At 36.6% G+C, this 23,067-nt stretch overlaps 1 protein-coding gene across 1 annotated transcript in view; it reads right to left on the bottom strand.

The window, feature by feature from the left end:
* Positions 1-5,053: 5,053 nt before the first annotated feature.
* LOC150104501 (SEC14-like protein 2) overlaps positions 5,054-23,067 on the bottom strand; it is a 49,442-nt gene continuing 31,428 nt past the window's right edge. The window contains exons 10-13 of the mRNA XM_090395675.1: positions 20,740-20,826; positions 9,542-9,648; positions 9,093-9,399; positions 5,054-5,419 (exon numbers count right to left, since the gene is read on the bottom strand). Of these exons, the coding sequence (XP_090251801.1) occupies positions 5,331-5,419; positions 9,093-9,399; positions 9,542-9,648; positions 20,740-20,826 (590 nt within the window). The 3' untranslated portion in view covers positions 5,054-5,330. The remainder of the gene's footprint in view (positions 5,420-9,092; positions 9,400-9,541; positions 9,649-20,739; positions 20,827-23,067) is intronic.

The raw sequence follows: 23,067 nt of genomic DNA, 5'->3' as shown, positions 1-23,067 counted from the left end.
TTCGAAATTTAATGCAGTAGTCATTAATGAACTTTGTAAAAAAAAGAAAAGACGTCCATGTCTGCTACAAACGTTAAGATTTTAGTTTAGTCGTATTTACGCGAATGTAAGATTAACGACTCGGTTGTTTAAGGAAGCAAATATATATTAAAAAATTGTTAGTTTACACGTGCTGTTCCAGTTGACTATTTTGTGTGAATGTTATAAAGACATCATGAACACCTTAATTTGGCATTTCCCGCTGGTAAAATGGAATTGCGTGTGAAGACTTCCCCTTGGACTACGCAACGTGGTTATCGTCGCTGGAGGAATAAACTCTTCCAGTTGCCCTCCACTGCAGATTAAACCTCCTTCCCTCACATATGCATGGAAAGCCATCCTACCCTTCCAGCCCATGCGTTAAATGAAATACTCTTCATACTGTTGGTTGCTCAAACTTCACATGTAATACTTCAGCCACTACCGAAAAGTGTAATGAAGTCATAAAAACGCATCCACACGCACTATTTATGCTCATTTCTGAAGATAAGTTTAATGCAGTAGCGAACAAACCGAATTTTCATAAAGTTTTGGTTGAGTGCTGCTAGTTTTAACTGTCTCTACGATGTTTAACAGTGTATGTAGCTATGAAGTGGATACACATCCAAGAAAGCGTTCAAACATATTTACTCTTTTTTAGCATACATTCATGACTAAACGTCAAATTGCCAATGAGTGGGGGTATTGGTTTAGTTAATGCGATTTTAAACAGGTTTAGGGAGATGGGTACCTTTTTCTCCTGACTAAAAAGGAAAACACTTCCTCAGGATCGTTTACTAGTTGAGAAAAGCAAAATGAATCCAAGATTGTCTGCTAGTGGGATCAATGTTTCTAACGTAAGCCCGTGGAAGAAGGACTGCCCACCGCCCAAAGAAAACTGTTGAAGACTATGCAGAAAAAAATTCCCATAGACAAACGTGTACAAAGATTAGACTTCGGATCTTTGTACACATTTAAGGTGTCCAAGGAAAGCGAATAACCTGATATTCGAAAAAAGTGTTGGAATAGTCTCCGACCCAAGGTCACTTCTGCCTGTATACGGCATGATGAAAGTTACCAATACATAAAAACATCTAAGAAACTAGTGGTCCCACCGATCCAGGAAGACAAGACTCATCTTCGAACAGGATCTCGCTCCATGCCACACTTGATTTTTGAGAAAAATTTTATAACACCCAAAAAACTATCATGACATTAACTCAACAGAAAAGACTTGGAAACTTAAAACAATCCATTATATAAAATATTTTTTTCGAGATGCAGAAACATGTTCTACTTTGGTATAGTCCATGGCTAAGGGAATTAACTCATTAGGAATAGAAGAGCACATAAATTAATTGTTGCACGCTGCACTTAACCCCGTATGTGATGTATTATATTAATGGTCTAACACTGGCTTTTGGTTCTGTTGAGGGAAAGGAGAATGTGTGCATAACTCTGCTTTTGAGATTTTTTTGAATTGTGATATTTTTACTAATTACTCCGCTTTCATTCTGATAGACTTTTGCAATATTTCAGTTTGTTTCATACTAGTATATTTTTCTGTGCTGGCGGAAGAAAAATGCTCGTTTGTAATCCACGAAACTAGAGTATAAATAAACTTATTTCACATGAAAAGTAGCTGAGTATTTGTTCAATTCGCCGACTTTTTTTCTGCAGGTATAGATTGAGAAAGTCTACTTCAAAGAATTTTTCACATGAACACACGTCTCCCCTCTAGGAAAGAAATTTCGGTTAACGGTCTTGTGCGCTGGTTGTAATCGATATTACATGTAGGGAACAGAAGAACCTCGTTGCATTTCATTTGATGAAGCCCCCTTATGCAATGATTCAGAGTGGATAGTAAGTAGCGAACGAATTAAGCCGAATAGTCCGTTTTAAAGTAAAAATGAAACTCCAACATTGCATCAATTTAATTTTTGAAGTCGCTTTATCAGTAGATCCCATGAACTATCAACTCCGTCGCATTTGGGATTATTCTTCCCTCTTTTCTAATCTCCGAAATTTCTTGTGAAAATGGTTTTGTAATTCAGTCGTCCTTGTACGTGGCAAAGCTGATACTCTTGAAGAACAAATTGCTCTCCGCCTCATAAAGTTGTCGCCCCCCCCTTAAATAAGAAAGAACCTCCATACTTGTCCTTAAATGTTTGCGTTGTTGGAAAATCTAACGTAAAATAAGCATTTGCCTTAATACGTACTACTCGGAAACATTCTTTTTTCTTGAAGGACAGGAAATGAGAAGCAACTGCACATTGATTATATAACTATAGCCATCTCCTTGTGTCGCTTTCAACGATCACGTTAACGTTAGCCAGGGAGAAGCTATGACTGCCTGCTCTGGAATATCATCTTTTAACCAGCAATATGTGTAAATTGGAACCAGTATTAATGTTGAGTCTTGCGACTGATATACAAGACAACTAAGAAAGATGATTGGTGGGAGGGCTGTTTAGCTACCGTGGTGATTGGCTCTTGTTCTGAAAAAAAGACAGCAAATTTGGAACTAAACTTTTGGCTACATTATGCACCGATACTTTGACAATAGATGCCGCCACTATAGTAGAATCATACTCAGTCGGATATCTATTAATGATTCACCATGTTAAAGACTGTATCACAGGAAAATAGTGGATTTTAATTTCTTAGTGTGAAGGGCACTCAGCATCCCCCAGTTCCTAACGTGACCCGTAGAATTGTGGCCTGAACTAGTTGGAGCTTATTTTATGGGGAATAAAACGAAACTGCTTTACGTAATAGGGTCAAAAATATGTTTACGTTACGAGTCTTGCTAACTCGGCTTAGCAGAGGTACGAAAAAAAAAAATTGTTTACCTCCAAACAAGAGTTCCCATAATAATGACTAAGCTGATTTAAGTCATCTATTATATAGAGAGAGGCCTACCGGTACGGATTCGCTACTATTTCCAGTGAAATTTCAGTCCGTATCACCGCTTAGAGAAACTCTGCTAGCAGAGTTAGGTTGATTAAATACGGAGGACAGTATCGTTAAGAGTATGTGTATGTTAACATTCTCTTATGTTTCATAAAAAAAAAAAAAAAAAATTCCGCCTTGAGGCCAACTTGTACCTACAATTTTCCTGGAAGTACCAGCGCGTCGTCATAGCCTCGGAACTCTTACAGCGTTCTTTCAGTCGAAACTATTTTCGCCTCTACAGTCCACTATGCTGCTCTCACATACTAAAAGGTCTCCCTAAGCATTAGGGAGTTATGTGAAGAGGACAATATATTTAAGAGATGACTTCTATCTCCGCAATGGATCTTTTCAGTAAATGTTTTTTTACTGGCCTTATGGTACGAGCTTCTCGTGCTTTTGTCTTCCCGAGACCTTCAGCTGTTCAACCAGAACATTAATGCTTTCGTTCTCTCTTTAGCCACTTCCCCACAATCACTCCGATGTACTAGATGCGAAATCTCCGGTGGGTGTGGTATTGACATTAATGATAGTTAAACATATCTCGTACGTAGCTATCTGAAAGGTTTCAGACAGTAATACTTTCGTTTACATTGCCTCATTATGAATCCAGACGTTCTAATCCTTCGTAGGAAAAAGGTAATATACGCTCAGAATGCAGAATTTGTAAAAGGTGCATATTGCGAATGACTTAGATATTCCCATTTCTACTTCAGTTCGACAATCATTACACAAACTGATATTCTTCTCAACATGCAACGTATTCCAACCGACACGTATCAAATATTCATAACAAAGGACTACATGGGCAAATGCTGGTCTTGAAATTCACGCTTGCTCTTCTTATCATTCAGAGAGTAGAGAGTGAGAGGTGTGATTGAAGTCTGATTAGGAATAATAAATTACTGACCATTTAAAACTATATATTTAATCGTACAAATAGAATATCATTTGTAAAATAAATGTATCTTTTTCAATTTAGCTACTTGAATACAAATTCTACCCTACGGTTCTTCTTTATGAACTGGTCAATAACATCGTCATAAAAAGTTGGTTCTAACTTAATTTTCACAAGCAACACGCGCACTTGTAAAGGCTGGCAGACTCACTGGCTAGAGCTACTTTGACTCCGTGGCTTGTGTTTAAGACGACGTGAAGGGAGCGGAAATGGCTATGCGCGCGCATGAAATCACAGTGCTGCAGCGGGGACCTGGAAGCATCGACCTTCGATACACAACGCAAGCTCAATTATTGCCGCACGAGCCTAAGACGTCTTCTGTTTACAAAAATAAAAGCCTAAATGCAATGCTTATAAATACATGCATTTATTAGCAAATGAATATTACTTCTTTCTCAAGTAATGAGCTTGCACAGCAAGCATGGAAAATTCGCCCCTGAAAGGCTTTTACTTTGGGGGGAGGATGCCATTTAAATCGCAAACGGAATGTGATACCTCCTACAGTACACCAACTCTGAATGCTTTGGGAACAGGTGGGGGACGAAAGTTATTTCTAAAAGCAGTAATGCAAGTTGCTTGACAGACATACTTGGGTCTTACATCGTATTGGTTAAGCGTTCATTTATATCAATCGCACACCAGCTACGCTTAACTGGTGTGCGATTTTAAGGGAGAATTCGATTCATAGAATTCTCCCTTACAGACTTCAACTTTTATCTCACGGAAGCACTGTGCTAGATGTATTTCATGGCCACCAATGAACTAGCAACCATCATTCCTCCACTTTGTTTTAAATGAGAACTAGCTGGTCAGCTGCTTTTCTTATGTATCCCTAGAACAGCCTTCCTTATGAAGTATTCACTATAGTTAAATTTCTTCCCCAACCATCACTCGCACTGCTACACGTCTTCCTACTTCTCGTATATGGAATCGATATAGAAATAATAATAATGGAACTGAGGAAGAGAAGTTGGTTTCGTGGTTAATCTTCATCAGCAGCTGTTTGTGCGTGTGTATATATATTCCTTGGCCATCTGATGACCTTTTCCCTCTCCTAACTATTCACGAAGTATTTGTGTTAGTACAAGACTGGGCAAATGTGGGTTAGGAAGACATAACCAAGCTCACCAAGTCGTCTTTATCGAGTCATCCGTCACAATACATAAACTCTTTAATGAAAGTTTGTTAAAATACAAAATAGAAGAATAAACAGTCGGTTTAAAAATATATTTCGTTAAAACTGGCAGCACTGAGTAGTTACACGAAGGTCGATGACATCGGGAGTTTTACTTCTGTGAGACTACTTGAAGTATTCGCAGTTCTTAAGGTCCTATCTTGTCGCACTTCGCCTTAACAGTGTGAAACTATCTCGCGGAATTCAGACTGTTCCATGAGGTTTAGATTAAAGACGTTCTGGACGGTATTGGTCGATTCGATACGCTACATCTGCTTGCCGAATCCAACTGTAGGAATTATCGAACTGTAAGATATCTGGAAATAAGAAAATTACAGTTTGAAATGTTATGAACTTCATTATTTTTAAGACATGAAAATGCTCAGTTTACGAAGACCTAATTTTACAGAAAACTGCTCCAATGCAACGCTTTCAAAAAGGCTCAAATTTGCTGTACATTCATATTTGACGTGCATTATTAATTAAAAAAAAAAAAAGAAATATAGTAGTGTGTCGATTTGGGATTGAGTTTATAAAATCCGATCCTTGTCACTTAGCATCTTATTTTGCCATTAATTTTTTTCTGAAACGAATAGCAATTCTCTTGCCACGATTAAGCCTTGCAGAAGGAGATTTTCGATATCCATTTTATCTACTGAATGTGGATCGCAGAAGAGAGAAAACGTTTCACCAAATGAGTGTCCGTTTGGCTAAGAGCCACCAATCTGGTGTTCAATGCTCCTCTTCGCTGGATGAGGTGTTCGCACTGCAACTGATGCCTGAACGGAACATTAATAAGGCAATGAGGACTGATGAAGTCTACACCTCAGTTTAATCAACATCCGTGCTGATAATTCCATTGCACAAGGGTGGTACAAAGACAGATGTGTTCATCTATCGACCTGTCAATATCTCTGGGTGGTGAAGATAAGGGAACAGTTCATTAGGGTTCGCATACAGAAATAGGTTGACAGAATATATATTTCACAAAGAACAGCACAGTCATATTTGAGTAACGATAACATTTTTAATACAGTTGAATTAGACAACAGGAATGGACACACTGCGATACTTTTGGACTTTGCTGAAGCTGTTGTAGGATATAGGATTGCATTATTAATTAAGGAGGGGTAGAGTCCCTGCTCTGGTATATTGGGACCTCATTGTGAGCATTAGTGAGACCTGGCTATCAGAAGCAGACATTAAATAGTATCGACTGTAAAAGATACAGCAGATAAAGGAGGGGGCGTGCTGTTAATAGTCTAGCATGGATTTAAGTCTCATGACTTAAATCCATGCGAGTGTTGAGACCTGTAATTATAATACTGCTACTACTAACTGTATTTCATGTGGCAGTGAGTTTGAATCTAACAAGATCAATTAGATAGTGGGGTGTTGTTACAGATATGGTGGATCGGTTGCAAGTGAGAAGAAATGCATCAAATAGAAAAGATGAGTACGAAAAGAAATCATCATGGGGAAACTTGAATTATTCAAATATTGACTGGGTAGCAGTAGAATCTCACAAGAGGAATGAAAATGCATTTATTGGACTGTTGTGAGACAACTTCTTCAAGCAGAAAGTGATTCCACATGCATGCTCACAATACAATCAATGATCGAATTAAAAATATGCCTAATTGGACTGAAGAACTCCACAAATCAAAAACACCCATTAGGTTCAAGAATTTATGGTGTACCAAAAATTCATAAGATAGGTATTCCCTTAAGACCAATAGTGGACGGAAGGGACTCTCCGACCTCTAATTTAGCAAAACATGATTTTACCTCACACAGGAAAACCATCTTCTTTCATCAAGAACAGTGCACATTTTATTGAGAAGGTAAAGATACTTACATTGGATCTTCAAACATCTTAACAAGTTTGGACGATATCAGCCAAATGTTCCAAAAAACGAAACTGTGAATCTCCTGGAAGACATTTTTCCTCCGGACATCGTAGATCTTTATAAACGTATAAATAATACTTTTTTCACGTTTCAAGACAAATTTTGGGAACAAAAAGAAGGCCTGGCTATGGGCTCTTCCCTCTCTCCGGCTTTAGCTAATCTATTTAAGGAAAAATTTGAAAATAATGCTTTGAACAATTATCATCAAAAAACCAAAAATATGGCTACGCTATGTCGATGATATATTCATCATATGGCTAGGAACAACAGATGAACTCATTGCCTTCAAAAATTACCTAAATAATTTGCATAAAAATATAAAATTTACTTTAGAACAAGAAAAACTCGGAAAACTGCCTTTTCTAGACATTATTAGAAGTCAATGAAACGGATAATAAACTTTCTTTCTCAATATATAGAAAGCCCACCAACACAGGAAGGTTTATTAATGCGGCCTCACACCACCACCCTGCGCAAAAAATAGGTATAATAAAAACCCTGAGGGATAGAGCTTATAATATTTCCAGCACAGAAAAATGAAGAATTGGAATATTTAACACAGATACTCAAACAAAAATGTTTATGAACCCAAGGCTATCAAAAAAATCCTCCACACACCTCCTACAAGCATCCCACAGAAACAAGATTTTAAAAATGCCATCACGCTTCCATATATCAAGAATGTTACAGACAAGATGGCTAAATTACTAAACAAACATAACATCAAAGTAGCCTTTCTGCCGCTGGAAAACATTTCTACATCCCCCCGAAAACCTCCCCATCATCCATTAAAAAACCAGGTGTTTATAAAATTTATTGTTCTTGCGGCATCTGCTACGTAGGACAGACAGGAAGATCTTGGGAAATTCGCATGAACGAACACCAAAAGGATGTGCAAAACAGAATAGAACACAAATCAGGTCTAGCTTTCCATACCACTTCCACCGGCCACAATGTACTCTAGCAGAAAATAAACATGTCGTACATAGAAAAAAAAACTGTTACATGAGGAAATTTAAAAAGCTGCAAACATGCTTAAAATACCAACACGATGCAATAAAAATCAAGGATTTATCCTCCACCAAGTTTGGTCAGCTTTAATAAAAAAAATATACCTCGGACATTATGAACGTGAACAACAGAACGTGGCATCATCCAGCATTGTTTAAACCCAGCACTGCTTTGAATCTGCATTTTGATTTTTTAATTTTATAAACAGTCAGACGGCTACAACTGTGTAGTATGAACTGTTAATCTCTTTTTTGTTGTTTTAACTTTCAGTTACCTTTTACCCCTGAAGATGCAAGTCAAACGACTTACGAAACTTATCGGGTTTTATTTCTTTGTGCTTTCAGCTTAATAAAAAAAAAAAAAAGTGGTCCAATTACTGGAATATCCTTATGAACTTCTAAACCACAGAAACCTCCACTTACAAATATTCACCTAGTTTTCGAGTGGTTACAGATGTATCGATGATGATGAAAAGGAGAGATTGAGGGTTTGTGGACTGTGGGTACTAGGAAATTATTTTTTTTTTTAAATTTTATGAACGGATGGGATGGGACATCCATTCAAGTTAAGACAATGCCGTCAAAAATGGGCGAGTTAGATTTTGTCTGAGTGATACTTCATTAGAAATAGCTTGCGTTTGGGGGTAGTAAAAATTAATCCCATGAAAAGGTAGGCGATATTGGTGTGGGCGAGATATGCGGTTTCGGTAGATTAAGGGACAAAATCTTGACGGCCTTTGGACAAAAATGCATCCCACCTTCTACGTTTTAACCTAACCCAAGGATAAGAGTAACCTTCAAATTTATGACAATTTTACTTCGGACGGCTACAAAAAATTACTGCATGAACTTGACGCATGTGTAGTTACAACTAAAGATCAAAATTATTTCTCGACTCCAGCATGTTTAAAAATCACTCTTTACGTAAGAAGATGCATGAAAGAATGGGTATTTCACAACAATATTAAAAGGGTACCTTAACATCTTAAAACAGATGGAGTAAGTGATGGTAGATTATTGCTTAAAGTAAATGGAAATTTAATTTAAAAATACATAAAAAAAAAACTTACACGATCCAGCCTTTTTGCAGTAATATTCTCCTTTCTCAGGACCGGTACTGCAGTCGTACCGCTTTGTTCCGATTATCTCCTCGTTGTCGTGTTCGATGTCTTCTTTGAAGAAGAGACCGAATCCGATATCCTTATCGATGGTCTGGAACTCCCAGTAGAGCAGCGTGCCTGGCTCGTCCACAGCCAACAGAACTGGGAAGACAGACCTGTTCGGGACAATGATGTGAGTCATCTCTGGACTTCGGAAGTTCTTCATCTTCACATTCTGGAGGTAAAAACTTTCTGGTATTTTATCTCCTTTTCCTATCTGGGAGAAAGACAGTTGGAATAATCAGGGCAGTGAAAACATTTTGGTTAGTGATGAAATTATCATAGTGAATATATGAGACAGTATTCTGTTTAAGTTCTTTCTATTATACAAACTTATTTTTAATGAAAGCAATGCGTACCAGCGCAGAGCAGAATGTATCTCCACTGGAATCTAGTCTACTGCCACCAAGATATGCTGGCAATATCTCAGGGTCGATGTCTTCTAGTAGCACCTCTTTGGATTTATCTGCAAATAGAAACCGAATAGAGAGAAAACTTTAATACCAAACACAGCACTAATAGCTTATTAAATACGCGATTATATTGGCTAAAACGATGGAAAAGAAGATTTAGAACTCGGAAAACTGGTTGGTTAGGATTTTGTTACGATTCCATTTTATTTGTCTATTCATAAATGGGTGAGTGAAGACCCTCCACTGCTGTCCAGTTCCTCAATGAGTGTGCATCGAATATTACTTCGCGTTTCTCATAATCCATTATGGACATAATTTGTGTGGGAATCTTAAATGAAATTCGGGCGATCCACAGTTCACTTGGAAAATACTCAGCCTACACGCGCAAGTTACTCGGATGTATTTTGGATTTTTATCTGATGAGAACCAAAGGGCCAGGAATATTTAGCCAAAAGTACTGATACAATTCGACTTATGGACTTGAATGTGTTTTAAGGTTTTAAAAGTAGTACAACACCAAACCTCTCATGCTGAAGATTGATAAGGGATATTATCATCATTTTCTAAAAACTATACAGCTTAGATATCATTTGATTAAATTAAGATCAATGTAAGCTGTTTCTCCCTAGCAGAAACAAAAACGATCAACTTGTCATTTCTTTTTTCATATTTTTCCGTATAACATTTCTGTATCGGTTTAAAGCCAATTAAAGGCAATTTCAATCTCTCGTTTAAACACAAAAAAGCATTACATGGAAAAGTACATCACTGGTAACAGTATTTCCTCCAAATTAATCGATTATCTGCCAGGAATCCACTATCAATCTTATATGTCTTCTAAGGCAGTGCTTCCGAAACTTATGGATGTAAAGGTCCCTTTGGAAAAATTAAAATATTTCACGACCCCCCAACGAAAAAAAAAAATCGTAATACAGACATTATTATAATATTTATTGAATTTATATTCAAGATTTTGCGTTTGTAAGCTGTTTTGTGCTTCTTATCAATACCTTTGAAATTGAAACTTTATGAATAAGCATAGATTTACTAATATTCATTAAGCGCCGAAATACGCAGGAAACAAAATTTGTCAACCAACACCAATGTGTGATTTTTTACATGAAAATATAAAAGTTAAATACGTTTCTTTAAGATAAAAAAAACTACTTAGTCTTAAAACTTTTAAAATTTTTTGTTTTCATTATTTCACGGCCCCCAAGGGCCGCAGCCCACAGTTTGGGAAGTGCTGTTCTAAGGCACTTCTTACTGTATCAATCTATTCAGACCTTGGCCGTCCCGGATTTTTTATTCCTGCGATCCCAACAAAAACACTTCGTATGCTATCTTTTCTCTCCCATTCTGTTTGAGCTACGATATTATTTGAGTTAGCTTTGCTCTCACACATTTTCTCTCAAATTCCTTCTTAATATCCTCCTTTTAATATAATTCTGCCATCTGTTTTGTTTCTGTAATCTTTTTTAGAACTTATATCTGGGGGGGGGGGTCTTCAGTCTTTGATCAAATGTTTTATTTCTAACCCCCGCTTTCTGATCGCTACACACAGCTAGTTGAGTGCTTTGACTAAATTTCTCTCACATTCCACATAAATTTCCCCAGTTTATTTCATTCTGTAGCAGCATCGCTAATTCGTTTATCTGTTTCCATATTTAATTTGCCATCTTCATTAAAAACTGTGCCGAAAGAGCTTGTTTTATTTTTTCATTGGCTTCACCATGAATTATGCAGTGCATCCACTGTAACCAAAAGACTTTCACACTTCCATATACTTGAGTAGCATTCGTGGTCCAGTATCATCCACTCCAGCTGTCTTTCCACATTTCAGGTTTTTGACGACATTTTCTACCTTAAGTATTGATCATTCTTCTCGTCCAACTCCTACGCAGATGAAGGCAAAGCACTCCTTCACACGGACCATTGGATTTTAATGTCTTCTATAGCCTTCCACCATAAAGATATAGGAAGACTCTTTAACACCTTGCCTACAGAATCGTTGGTGCACAGAGGTGAAGAGAATGGAAGATGTTCGAGGACATGAGAAGTTAGTCAATTTTCAACTAGCTAACTGAAAAAATATCTTAAGTACTGTTATGATAAATCTTTCCATGGAAGAAAATTTCAAGCTGGTTGTGCACGAGAAATAATGGATCCTGTGATAACCGACTCACCAGACTCTATTCGCAAACGCGAAATCCTGTTTTGAATTTTAAGCCCTTAGTAGTGCTGAAGTGGAAACAGATGAGCTTTCTGGCAAAGTCGGATAAAAATTTCAAACACTTAAAAATGCAAAATGAGAAATCGATGTATGAAAAAAGGAGAAAAGATAATGCTTGAAATGAATGGAACTTTATGAAAAATAAAACCAGCAGAGCTGAGCGACTTACTAAAACAAAACACTTGATAACGAAATTATGGGAGCAGAAAAGGCAGTCTAGAGAACATGAATCAACTAAATAATGGGCAAAATAGAATATATTACATAAGCCTACAAAAACCAACTAGACAGGATGTGCCGAAATGCAAAAATAGATTGGCTGAAAGATAAAGTGTGCAAATATACTGGAGTGCATTTACGTCGCGACTCCAAATTTATTTACTCTACAATTAAATAGATTATCTAACACTACACCTCGCCTCTCAGCATGAAAGATTCTCAACACAAAGTTTGAAAATGTTGATGTTTTGCTCATTTTAATCTAGTATCTGATTCCATCAGAGAAAAACTTATTTCGATATGTAAAAAAACAGACCAAGATGCCAAGATTTCAATCTTGGCATCTTGGTATTATGAAATGGAACTTACGAAATACCCTCAGAGCTCTATAACAATGGTTGAACTGATCTAAATAAACAACTAACCAAGCTTTTCAATAATATTCTTTTCACAGGTACTCTCCCAAATGATTGGGAAATAGGAAATATTTTTTGCCAATACATAAAGATGTATTGGCCATCTTTATTGATGAAAAAAATTTTAAAAAAATGAAAGAAAAAAAAAGACAGAAGTGAGGAAACTACTTTCAAAATCTCTGGATTGTTTATAACCAAACATTGAATTATCGCAATGTTAGAACTGGAAAATAAACTAAAAGATTACAAAATAAATACGGAGCTAAAATGCAGATAATTTAATGAATGGCTATCGAAATTCTTAAGGTTTGGAATTAACAAAAGAGCTATTTATACTAAATTTATAAACAAAAGGAAATTAAAATGACTGCAATAATTATAGAGCAAGTATTATGAAGGTTATCCCCATGGTGTCAGTAGACACATCGCGAGAGATCTATTATTCACACAACGCTATCATCTTCTTAAACTCTCACTGACGAAGCATTTACAAGCACCTCCTGCAACCATTCACAACCTTCCAAACAAAAAAATCAAGTTTAACACTCTTACAGTTTCAACGGCAATCCTCTTGTTCTCTCCCTTCCTGCTATGTACAGACAAGTCTTCTGTGTCAATCCTATAAAACCCCTTTAAAAACTTATCCTTCTTTGACGTGTTCTCTTTTTTGCCTATTGAAGCACTTTTTAAAGTGCTTTGATAGTCGAAAAATTGCACTAATATCATGAGCACCTTTTGAAGTCGTCCCTTCTTTTACTTTCCCCATAGCGAAAGAACTCTTCAGGATTTATTTTGAAGCCTGCGCACACCATCATTCTATTCTCATAGGGAATTTGGCCCCCGGAATCCAGATCTTTGTGCAATAGTCCAGATGTGGTTTCATTCAAGCTTTTATACGCAACAATAACCTCTCTCTCCCTCCCTCCCTCCCAGCTTGTCAGTGTTTCTTCAATAACCACATAATGTGCTGTGCTGTTTTGGCTACCTTCACAATATGGACCTAAACTAACTCTCAGTCCCCAATCACCTCCAAGCCTCCTGACTATACAAGGTCACTCTTCTTTCTTGTGCTCTGTACCGCTCAACACCTTTCTTTATATTTCCTCCACAACTTTCTTTGCTGCAACCCTTACTTAATGATGCTAATCGCCCATAATAATACCCACCTGATTTATCCTTCTGACTCTGGGTACATAGCGTGATACTGCTTTCTTCAAATACCCCTTGACACCTCCCATGTACCAACAACATCTCTTCCCTTCAAGTTCCTATGCCATTGCTCTGCTGAAAGCCGACTCAAGCTTGTCATACTCGCCTGCTTTGTAATTCCACATAGATCCGTTAGTAATGAAAAATTCCTTATATCTTGCATTCTTCCGGGTCAAGACAACATGATTACTTTCGCCAAGCAGAGGCAGTATAGCTTCTAAGTTCTTTAAAATTAAATTCTTCTTCTTCTTCCTAACATGGAATATAGGCCATGTGGCTTGTTCCGGTCTCATGCCATCTCTTTCTTGGTCTTCCGATTCTTCTTTTTCCACTTATTTTGTATCTGTATAATATTTTTGGTAGTCTGCTGTTGTCCATTCGATTTAAATGTTCTAGCCATTTTTGTTTATACTGTCTTATGTAGTAATTAATTGATTTTATTTTCAGGGATTGTAAGATTTCTTCATTTGTTTTGTGGTCCCACTTGGTATATCCAGCTGTTTTTCTGAGGAACATCATTTCTGCTGTTTGAATTCGTTTTTCATCTTTCCTTTTCATGGTCCATGTTTCGCTTCCATATAGTAGAGTTGGTTTTGACAAGACATTATATAGTCTGATTCTAGTGTGTTTTTGTACCAGGGATGACTTAAATATACTATTTATTATGCCATTTACTTTGACAAAGTTTGATATTTTAGTGTCTGTCTTTTTCTTCTTCGTATGATAGATCACATCCCAAGTATCTGAAAGTGTTTACTTGTTCTAGTATTTTATTATCTATCACTCCTTATTGGGTTTTCTCCTTTGAATGCCATTATTTTTGTTTTTGTATTTTGGATATTGTCATATTATATTGCTTTGAGATATCATTTAATGATCTTTGTAAGTCATCTTCTGATGTAGCTAATACTATTTGATCATCTGCAAATAGTAGTGTATCTGTCTTCATTTGCGGGGTCATTTGTATACCAAATGGGTTATGCTGTTTCCAGATTGTTAATATTTCATTTATATATATATTGAAAAGCAGAGGTGAGAGGGTACATCCTTGTCGTACTCCTCTTGATATATCTTTCCATTCTGAGGTGTGCTCTAATTTAACTGCTATTTTATTTCCTGTATATATTTCTTGAATAGATTGTAAAAGTTGGTTTGGCATGTTTAAATCGGTTAATATTTTAAACAGTTTTTGTCTACTAATTTTGTCAAAGACTTTTTCATAATCAATAAACGCCACGTGTGTTTCTTTTTGAAATTCTCTTCTCTTTTCTATTAATAATTTTAAAGTAAAAATTGGATCTATGCAGGATCGGCCTTTTCGGAAGCCATTTTGTTCTTCTAGTAATTTGTTTTCTACAATGCTGCTTAGTTTCTCTTTTAATATTCCTGCATATATTTTATATCCTGTATTCAGCAGGCTAATTCCCCTATAATTATTGCAATTGTCTTTATTTCCTTTTTTATAGATTGGGATAACTAGTGTTTTTTCCAAGAGTTAGGGATCTTTCCGGACATCCCAACCATATTAAACCATTTCATAAGTCTTTCATTAAATTTTTCACCTGCATTTTTGTATAGTTCTATATTTATATTGTCTTCTCCTGGCGTTTTCCTATTTTTCATCTTCTTTATTGTTTTCAGTTCTAACATTGCGATATTTTCTATTAGGTCATTCTTTGTCTTATAAAATTTTAATTCATTGTTCTCATCTGGCCAGAGATTTTGGAAATAGGTATTTTGGAAATTAAAATTAAATTAGAGATAAATAAATCTACTAAATTCAGGGCATAAAATATACGCTTATGTTAAAAGAGAAATAAAACAATATTGTAGAAGGCAAACTACCAGAAGAATAAAATACAGATACGAATTTAAAATATGAGCAGATTTGTGTGTGTGTGTGTGTGTGTGTGTGTGTGTGTGTGTGTGTAGCAAATAAAGTAGCAATCAAACATCTATGGATGTACTTAATCATATACACGTTTAGTATGCAATCTCGAAACAGCACAACCCATTGGGGACACAAGTAAATCCACAAATAAAAGAAACTATGTGCAGATCAAAACTATCAGCTACAACAGAAGACGATTTAAAAAATATGAGTATAATTATTAAACGAAATCTCAGAATACCACATGATATCTAAAGTGAAGAAAAACTATAATGGCTTTCAAAAGAGAAAACACAGCAGTGATACACAAAATATTCAAGGAAATACTTTTACTGAAGAATACTTTGATGAGCAGAGACAAGCAAGTTATTGTTCCTCTGTATCGAGCCTTGATAAGACCCCATCTTGACTACTATGCCCAGATTTAGCCCCTGGGTTTCTTCTTGATGGAGAGAAGGTAGAGAGGATCCAGAGTCGAGTGACCAAGATGATAGCTGGTGTATGGAACGAACCTTACGAGAACAGGTTGAAGATCTGTGGGTTACAGAAATTGGTTGATAGGCGGAAAAGGGGTGATATGATTGAGAAATTAAAATTACTTAAGGGTTTTTACAAGATTAATTCAGAGGAAATTTTTCAGAACAGGTCTGGTGATTGGAGAACTACGGACCATCCATGGAAACTGAGGAACAGTGTAGTTAGCAAGGGTGTTAGAACTAGGTGTTTTTACTTAGAGTGGTGAATGAGTGGAATAAGCTGCCAGAGTTTGTTGTGGGTGCCATGACTGTGAATGAATTCAAAGCAAAGTTATGATCGATACTGTGCGAATGTCGAATAGTTGTTCTTGATATGTTTAGGATCTCCTTCGATGAATATAAGGACTACTTGGAGTTGCCCGTAATAATAATACTTTCAGAAACAGAGGTTGTAATTTATCATGTGACGATTAAAGATAAATTTAAATTCTGATATTTTAAAGTCGATGGCATAATAAATATACTGCATTCATCCCTAGTACAAAAATCAGACTAGGAATCACCCTACATGATGTCGCGTCTAAATTATATTTGATCTGGAAACGAACGTAGGCCATAAGAAAGTAAAAAAGGAATACGCCAGAAATTATATTTCTCGCAAAAACAGCTAAAAAAAGTTAATAAAAACGAAGAAATTTTCCAACCTCTGATTATAAAAAAGATTCAATTATTACACAAGTAAATATATTTGGAATTTAGCCGACCAAATTGTATTATTCGGTGTGATTTTACAACATGACAGAATTACGTACCAGCTAGGACGTCGCCCGACTAAACACGGTCCCCGTTATTTTCGCCAGGGGGTTAACCGCGAAAAGTTAGCTCTGGAACAAATCCTAAAAACATCAGGGTTGAAGATCGGTACTATCAACATAAGAAGCCTGAATGGCAACGAAATGGAGCTAGCTGAGGAATTGGATAAGTACCAAATTGACATAATAGGGGTGACAAACAAAAAAGACAAAACTGGCGAGATCTTTCTGAGCAACAAATACAAAATGTTATATTCGGGCAATGACAATCAAGGAAACGAAGAGTAGCTATACTACTGAACACAAAATACGAAACTAATCTTCTTGAATGGCAGGCGGTCTCAAGTAGAGCGATGGGGGCAAATCTTAGAATGGGGAACTGGACAATGAGACTTATTTATGCCTATTGGTCCCATAGAAAAAATAGAAAGCAACTGACAATAAAAAAAAAAAGAGGAAAAGTTGTCCTTGTTGGGTATCTAAAGAGCAGAGTAGGAAATCATTGCGAGACATACAAAAATATTTTTGGAAAATTTGGAGAAAAGAGCAAAGCTAATAATAATGGCAAATTCCTGTTGGATTTCTGCTCAGGACATGGACTTGTTATTACTAACACCATGTTCCAACATAAAAATGTGCACAACATGGAGAGAAGAGGCAAGGAATAAGAAAAGTCTCATTGACTATGTTATTGTTGATAGTGATGTTTTCTCCCTGGTGCAGGACACCAGAGTGTACAGAGGATTTGAAATTGGAAGTGATCACTATTTTGTCTTGAGCAGGATAAAATTGAATTTCATATTGAAAAGAATAACATGTAAGAAAGTTTTAAAGCGAATAAAAGTTGAGCAGCTCTCAGATACAGAAAGATTATTGAAAAGAAAATGAAAGCGTTTGAGAACAGGAATCAAACCTTGGAGATTCAGTGGCAAACTCTGAAGAAAACATTGATTGATTCAGCCAGAGAGGCATGTGGTGAGGTTGTCTGTAAGGATAAAAAAATCAGAACTTCCTGGTGGACACAGGAAGTTAAAGAGGCAGTGAAGGAAAAGAAAGTATATCAAAAGTTCCTGGCAAATAAGTCAGCTTGTGCCCTTAGAAAATGCAGAGACAAAATGCAGCGGCGGGCTGTGAAGTTTTAAGTGGGGATGCTGCCCATACAAAATTTTAAAAAATTTTTTCCGAATCAGTAACCAATTTATTATTTATTAATAAATAAATCTATATTTATTTATTAATAAATTAGTTACTAATTAGGGAAAAAATGTTTTTAAATTATTTTGTATAGGCAGCACCCCCAGTTAAAACTTCACGAGCCGCCACTGGACAAATGTAAGAAAGCTGAACACTGTGCAAAACTAGCTAAATAAAAGTCATTTGAAGACTTTGGTAAGAACACAGAAAATAAATATCAAGAAGGTGGTATGATATTCTGGAGGTTGTTGAAAAAGCTTACGAAAGGAGGAAAGAGTGCTGTAAAAGGAATTAGAGATGATAAAGGTGACATGAAAACGGGAGAAAAAGATATCCTTGAAGTATGGAGTAATTACTTTGAAAAACTGCTAAATGAAACAAGCAGCGATGACAGCACAGTGGTAAAAAACACTGACCAGGCATGCAGTCAGGAATACATATCCATACTTGAAGTAGAAAAAAAGCGATCAAAGGCTTGAAATGTGGAAAGGTAGCAGGAGTAGATGATATTCAACAAGAAATGCTATAGTATGGTGGTATAAGAGTCTTACAGTGGCTGCACTGCATAGTTAAGAATGCCTGGACAGTGGGACGAATTCCCGATGATTGGAGTAGAGCTCTCATAGTACCCGTATATAAAAAGGGAAATAAAAATGAATGTGAGAATTACAGAGGTATTTCCCTACTGAGTGTTCCTGGCAAGATCTATGCAAGTATACTTGAGAAACAGTTGAGAAGAATTGTGGAAGAAAAACTTGGTGTAGAACAAGCTGGATTCAGGCCAAATATAGGCTGTCAGGATCAGATTTTCACTTTACAACAGATTGTTATATTCCTATGGTTTCTTGACTAAGAGTTCTGTTCATGTTTTGTCGATTTGGAAAAGGCATATGACAAGGTGCCAAGAGAGAAGCTATTCAATACGCTAGAATTGTATTGTGTCATTGGGGCATTATATCAAGCAATACTTAGTATTTATTTGAGTTGTGAGTCAGCAGTTAGAATTGAAGGAAGTACAGGAAGATGGTTTAATGTGAAATCTGGTGTGAGACAAGGATGTACATTATCCCCTCTGTTATTCATTATCTATATGGATCACATTATGAAGGAAAGTGGTATTAAACATGATATCAAAATTGGAGATGTTAATGTCAGCTCTTTGCTTTATGCAGATGATGTTATACTTCTAAATAAATCCGCTACAAGTCTGCAAGATTCTCTGACTAAATTGAATAGCTCTTGTAATAGATATGGTATGAATTTCAGCAATAAAAAGACAAAGACAATGAAAATAGGCAGAATCATTGAAAATGTCAACTGTGTTGTGAATGGAGAACCTGTGGAACAAGTAAAACATTTCAGCTATTTAGGCACGATTTTTACTGAAGATGGTAAACTAAATATAGAAATAGACAACAGAATCAGCAAAGCTGGTATGGTGGGAAGTCAATTGAATAAATTCATATGGAATAAGAGAGAAATTAGTCGGAACACTAAATTAGCTGTATACAACAGAGTGTTCAAACCAGTTTTAACCTATGAATATGAGAGCTGGATCTTAACTAAAACACGTGACCAAAGACTAGAGACCGCAGATATGAGAGTCCTGAGAAAGATTATTGGCGTGAACAGATGGCATCAATGGCAATATCATATTAAAAACGAGGATATTAGGAAAGAACTTGACATTGTCAACATCCAGGAATGCGTTAACAGAGCTAATCTCAGGTGGTATGGTCACTTAAATAGAATGGGAGAGGAAAGATTAGCAAAACAAGTGTTCTCTGCCAGGTTGGCATCAAAACGACCCAGAGGAAGACCAAGATATAGGTGGATTGATACGGTACAAAGTGCCTTAGACGATAGAAATATGAGATCTGATAATGTTGGAGTCTTGACAAGTAACAGACTGATTTGGAGGAAAATTGTAGATAGGAAGTTAGTAATGATGTAATTTTTTCATGTAGTACTTTCATATCCTGTACACCCCTTGAGGGTACATGGCAGGAATTTGATGATGATTATAACAAGTAAATATGTATAAAACAATAAATGGGAAAAGAAGAACTGATGAAAACAGTTGCATGAGGCCAATGGGCAGCATGCAGTGTGACGTTTGGTTCTGAATTCACGATAAGGAAAATGTAGTTGGAATGGATTACTGGAGATAAAAACAAAATGTGTACAGGCGTGTAAAATGATTGAATGAATGAAGAGAGCAGTGTAAATTTTGTGAATATTCCTTCATTTGCTTAAAAGCAGTTACATCAAGGCGTGATGTTTGCGCAACCATTTTGAACTTAATATATTGCAAGCGTGAACTTATTGATCGATATGAAATGCGTCTCATCTCGCTAAAGAATGTATTATCGATTACTACTCTGTATATAGTGGGTCGTGCTGCATTTTCATATAGAAAAAAAAAATATTAAGAGACATCCGGGAGGGGGTTATCGAAGGAAGCCACGTTACCCCCACCACTATGCACAAAACCTCACTTTGTCTATAAAAGTTGCAGTTGATTAATGATATTTATTACTACATCCACCTAAGACTTCGTTTTAACATTATGTAATTTGTAAAACTGAAGTGTGAAATGCTTTTACAGTTTGACATTAAGAGACATTATCTTTTCTTGTCTGTTCATCACGATGGTGGTTCCTAAATAAAATGTATTCATAAAAATGTTCTTACCTGCCGAGTAAAACTGAAACTTCTGAAAAACTGTGCCAGGTACGATCACCTTCAAAATATTATAGAAGATGCTGTAGGACGAGGGTACTACGGGAGAGAAGAAAAACTCAAATCACTTACAAGAAACCAAAACATTTTTTTTTTTTACTCTAAAAGCTGAAATATAGATTTTTCAGTTAATTAGTAACATTTGTTTCTGTGACCGAATAAAGTATCAAAAAGAAATTTATTGACGATATTCTTTCTCAATCATTTTATTTCCGTACTGGTTGGGATGAAGGACACCAACTAACAGCAGTTGTCTGCCTCATTCCGTTCAATCTCTCATTTAGCCGGCGCGACAGCGCACTCAGCTGCAATAAAGGATGAAGAACAAGCAGCCAAACAGTTTACGAAAACTAAGGCTAAAACGAAAAGTTCAAACCCCTTTTAAAGAATAGAAAGGCAGACAATCATCGATAAATCGTTATTCTGCAGTTTGATTTGCAGAACTAAAAATGAACTAGTTTATTGAAACATTAGATGGGCATTCAACCAACAAATCGAAGACGAACCGAAATCAGGATGATCTTTGACTATATCTTCCGCTTAGTGATCGTAGAAGTATTTTCTTTACTCGAGTGAGCTGGAAACTGGACAGATTCGGGGAAGATGGTACGATCTCAAGTGCAATAAATCTACATGTCCTGGGCGCTACAACCTACCACACGCGTCTCTCCTGGTGGCAGATAGACGGAATCCCTGACATGGAACTTTGTCTCTTAGGGTTGCTCCGAATATACTGGAGCCTTGCACCACGTCACTACAGTGCCTGGGGGATATAGTTGAGTCAGCTCATTTCTGGGCGATTTAAATTCAGAAATCTGTTCCTCCTGCTTGGAGGACCAGATTTCTGAATTTAAATTGGAGATTGTGCAAAGGGCTGACAATCCATTCTCAGAAAAATACTTAACGTCTCAAACCGGATAGAATGAATGGGTAAAAGAAACGAGCATATATATATATATTAATACCTCCAGGAGACTCCCTGAAGGTATTAATACGTAACACCTCCAGGGAGTCTAAAGACTCATCAAGGGATGGCACCTACTCTATAACTCTCCGTCTCCACCACTCCAAATATCTTCATCTACACCAACGCCCTCTACCGCCAACACTAATATTTTCACAGATAATCACAAACATTCATGCCCACAGTGGGAGATTCAAACCAGTTTTAACTTATGGATCTGAGAGCTGGACAGAAGTAAAACACTTGACCAAAGACTAGAGACCACAGATATGAGAGTCCTGAGAAAGATTAGAGGCTTGAACAGATGGCATCAATGGCAATATCATATTAAAAATGAGGATATTAGGAAAGAACTTGATATTGTCAGCATTCAGGAATGCGTTAGTAGAGCTAATCTCAGGTGGTATGGTCACTTAAACAGAATGGGCGAGGAAAGATCTAGCAAAACAAGTGTTCTCTGCCAGGTTGGCAACAAAATGACCCACAGGAAGACCAAGATATAGGTGGATTGATACGATACAAAGTGCCTTAGACGACAGAAATATAAGATCTGATAATGCTGGAGTCTTGACAAGTAACAGACTTATCTGCAGGAAAATTGTTAATAGAAGTTAGTGATGAGGTAACTTTTCCTGTAGTACTATCATAAGATCCTGTACACACCTTGAGGATATATGTCAACAATTTGATGATAAAATAATGATTAATACCAGGCAGAATCAGTAATTAATAATTCAAGTATGAAAACCTTGGGACAGAAAAAGTGGAGCAATTGAAATATTTTGGAACAATGATCGCAAATCAAACAATTGAGATGTTAGAAACCAAAATTGAATTTATTTAGCGTATGATGATGAAACCGCCTAGAGGTCCTTACGGAAGGGACGGCACCATCTCGTGAAACAAATCTATAAGTTGCGATGTATTTGTTTGTAAACTGCATAGGGAAGAAAATAGAGGAAATCCTTTTACCCTCCGTATGAGAGCTAACTCACTACTTGATTGTAAACACCTGATATAGCATCCTCTCGTCATACAACGAATTGGGCATCTTCAACCAAACAGCTCGTCTAAACCAAAGAAGTTAAGAATCCTCTGCAGAATCGAATAAACAGGAGTAACCAGGCAGTCAGTTTATTCTTTGTATACATTCAGCTCAAAATATATCCATTGAAAGAACAAACCAGAAACAAGACGGATAAGTGCCATTAGACAAGATAGTAACATATTGTAAATGCCCAAATTGCGAAAGTATGGCCGTGGAGGTAGGTTCGTTTGAAGGCAACAAATCCAGCAGGCCAAGCGTCGAGTGGGAT

This window comes from Typopeltis vanoorti, chromosome 7 (assembly GCF_054136105.1).
Source record: "Typopeltis vanoorti isolate ZY-2024b chromosome 7, IOZ_Tvanoo_1.0, whole genome shotgun sequence".
Taxonomy (NCBI): Eukaryota; Metazoa; Arthropoda; class Arachnida; order Uropygi; family Thelyphonidae; genus Typopeltis; species Typopeltis vanoorti.
This window is presented reverse-complemented; position numbering and strand designations above follow the sequence as displayed.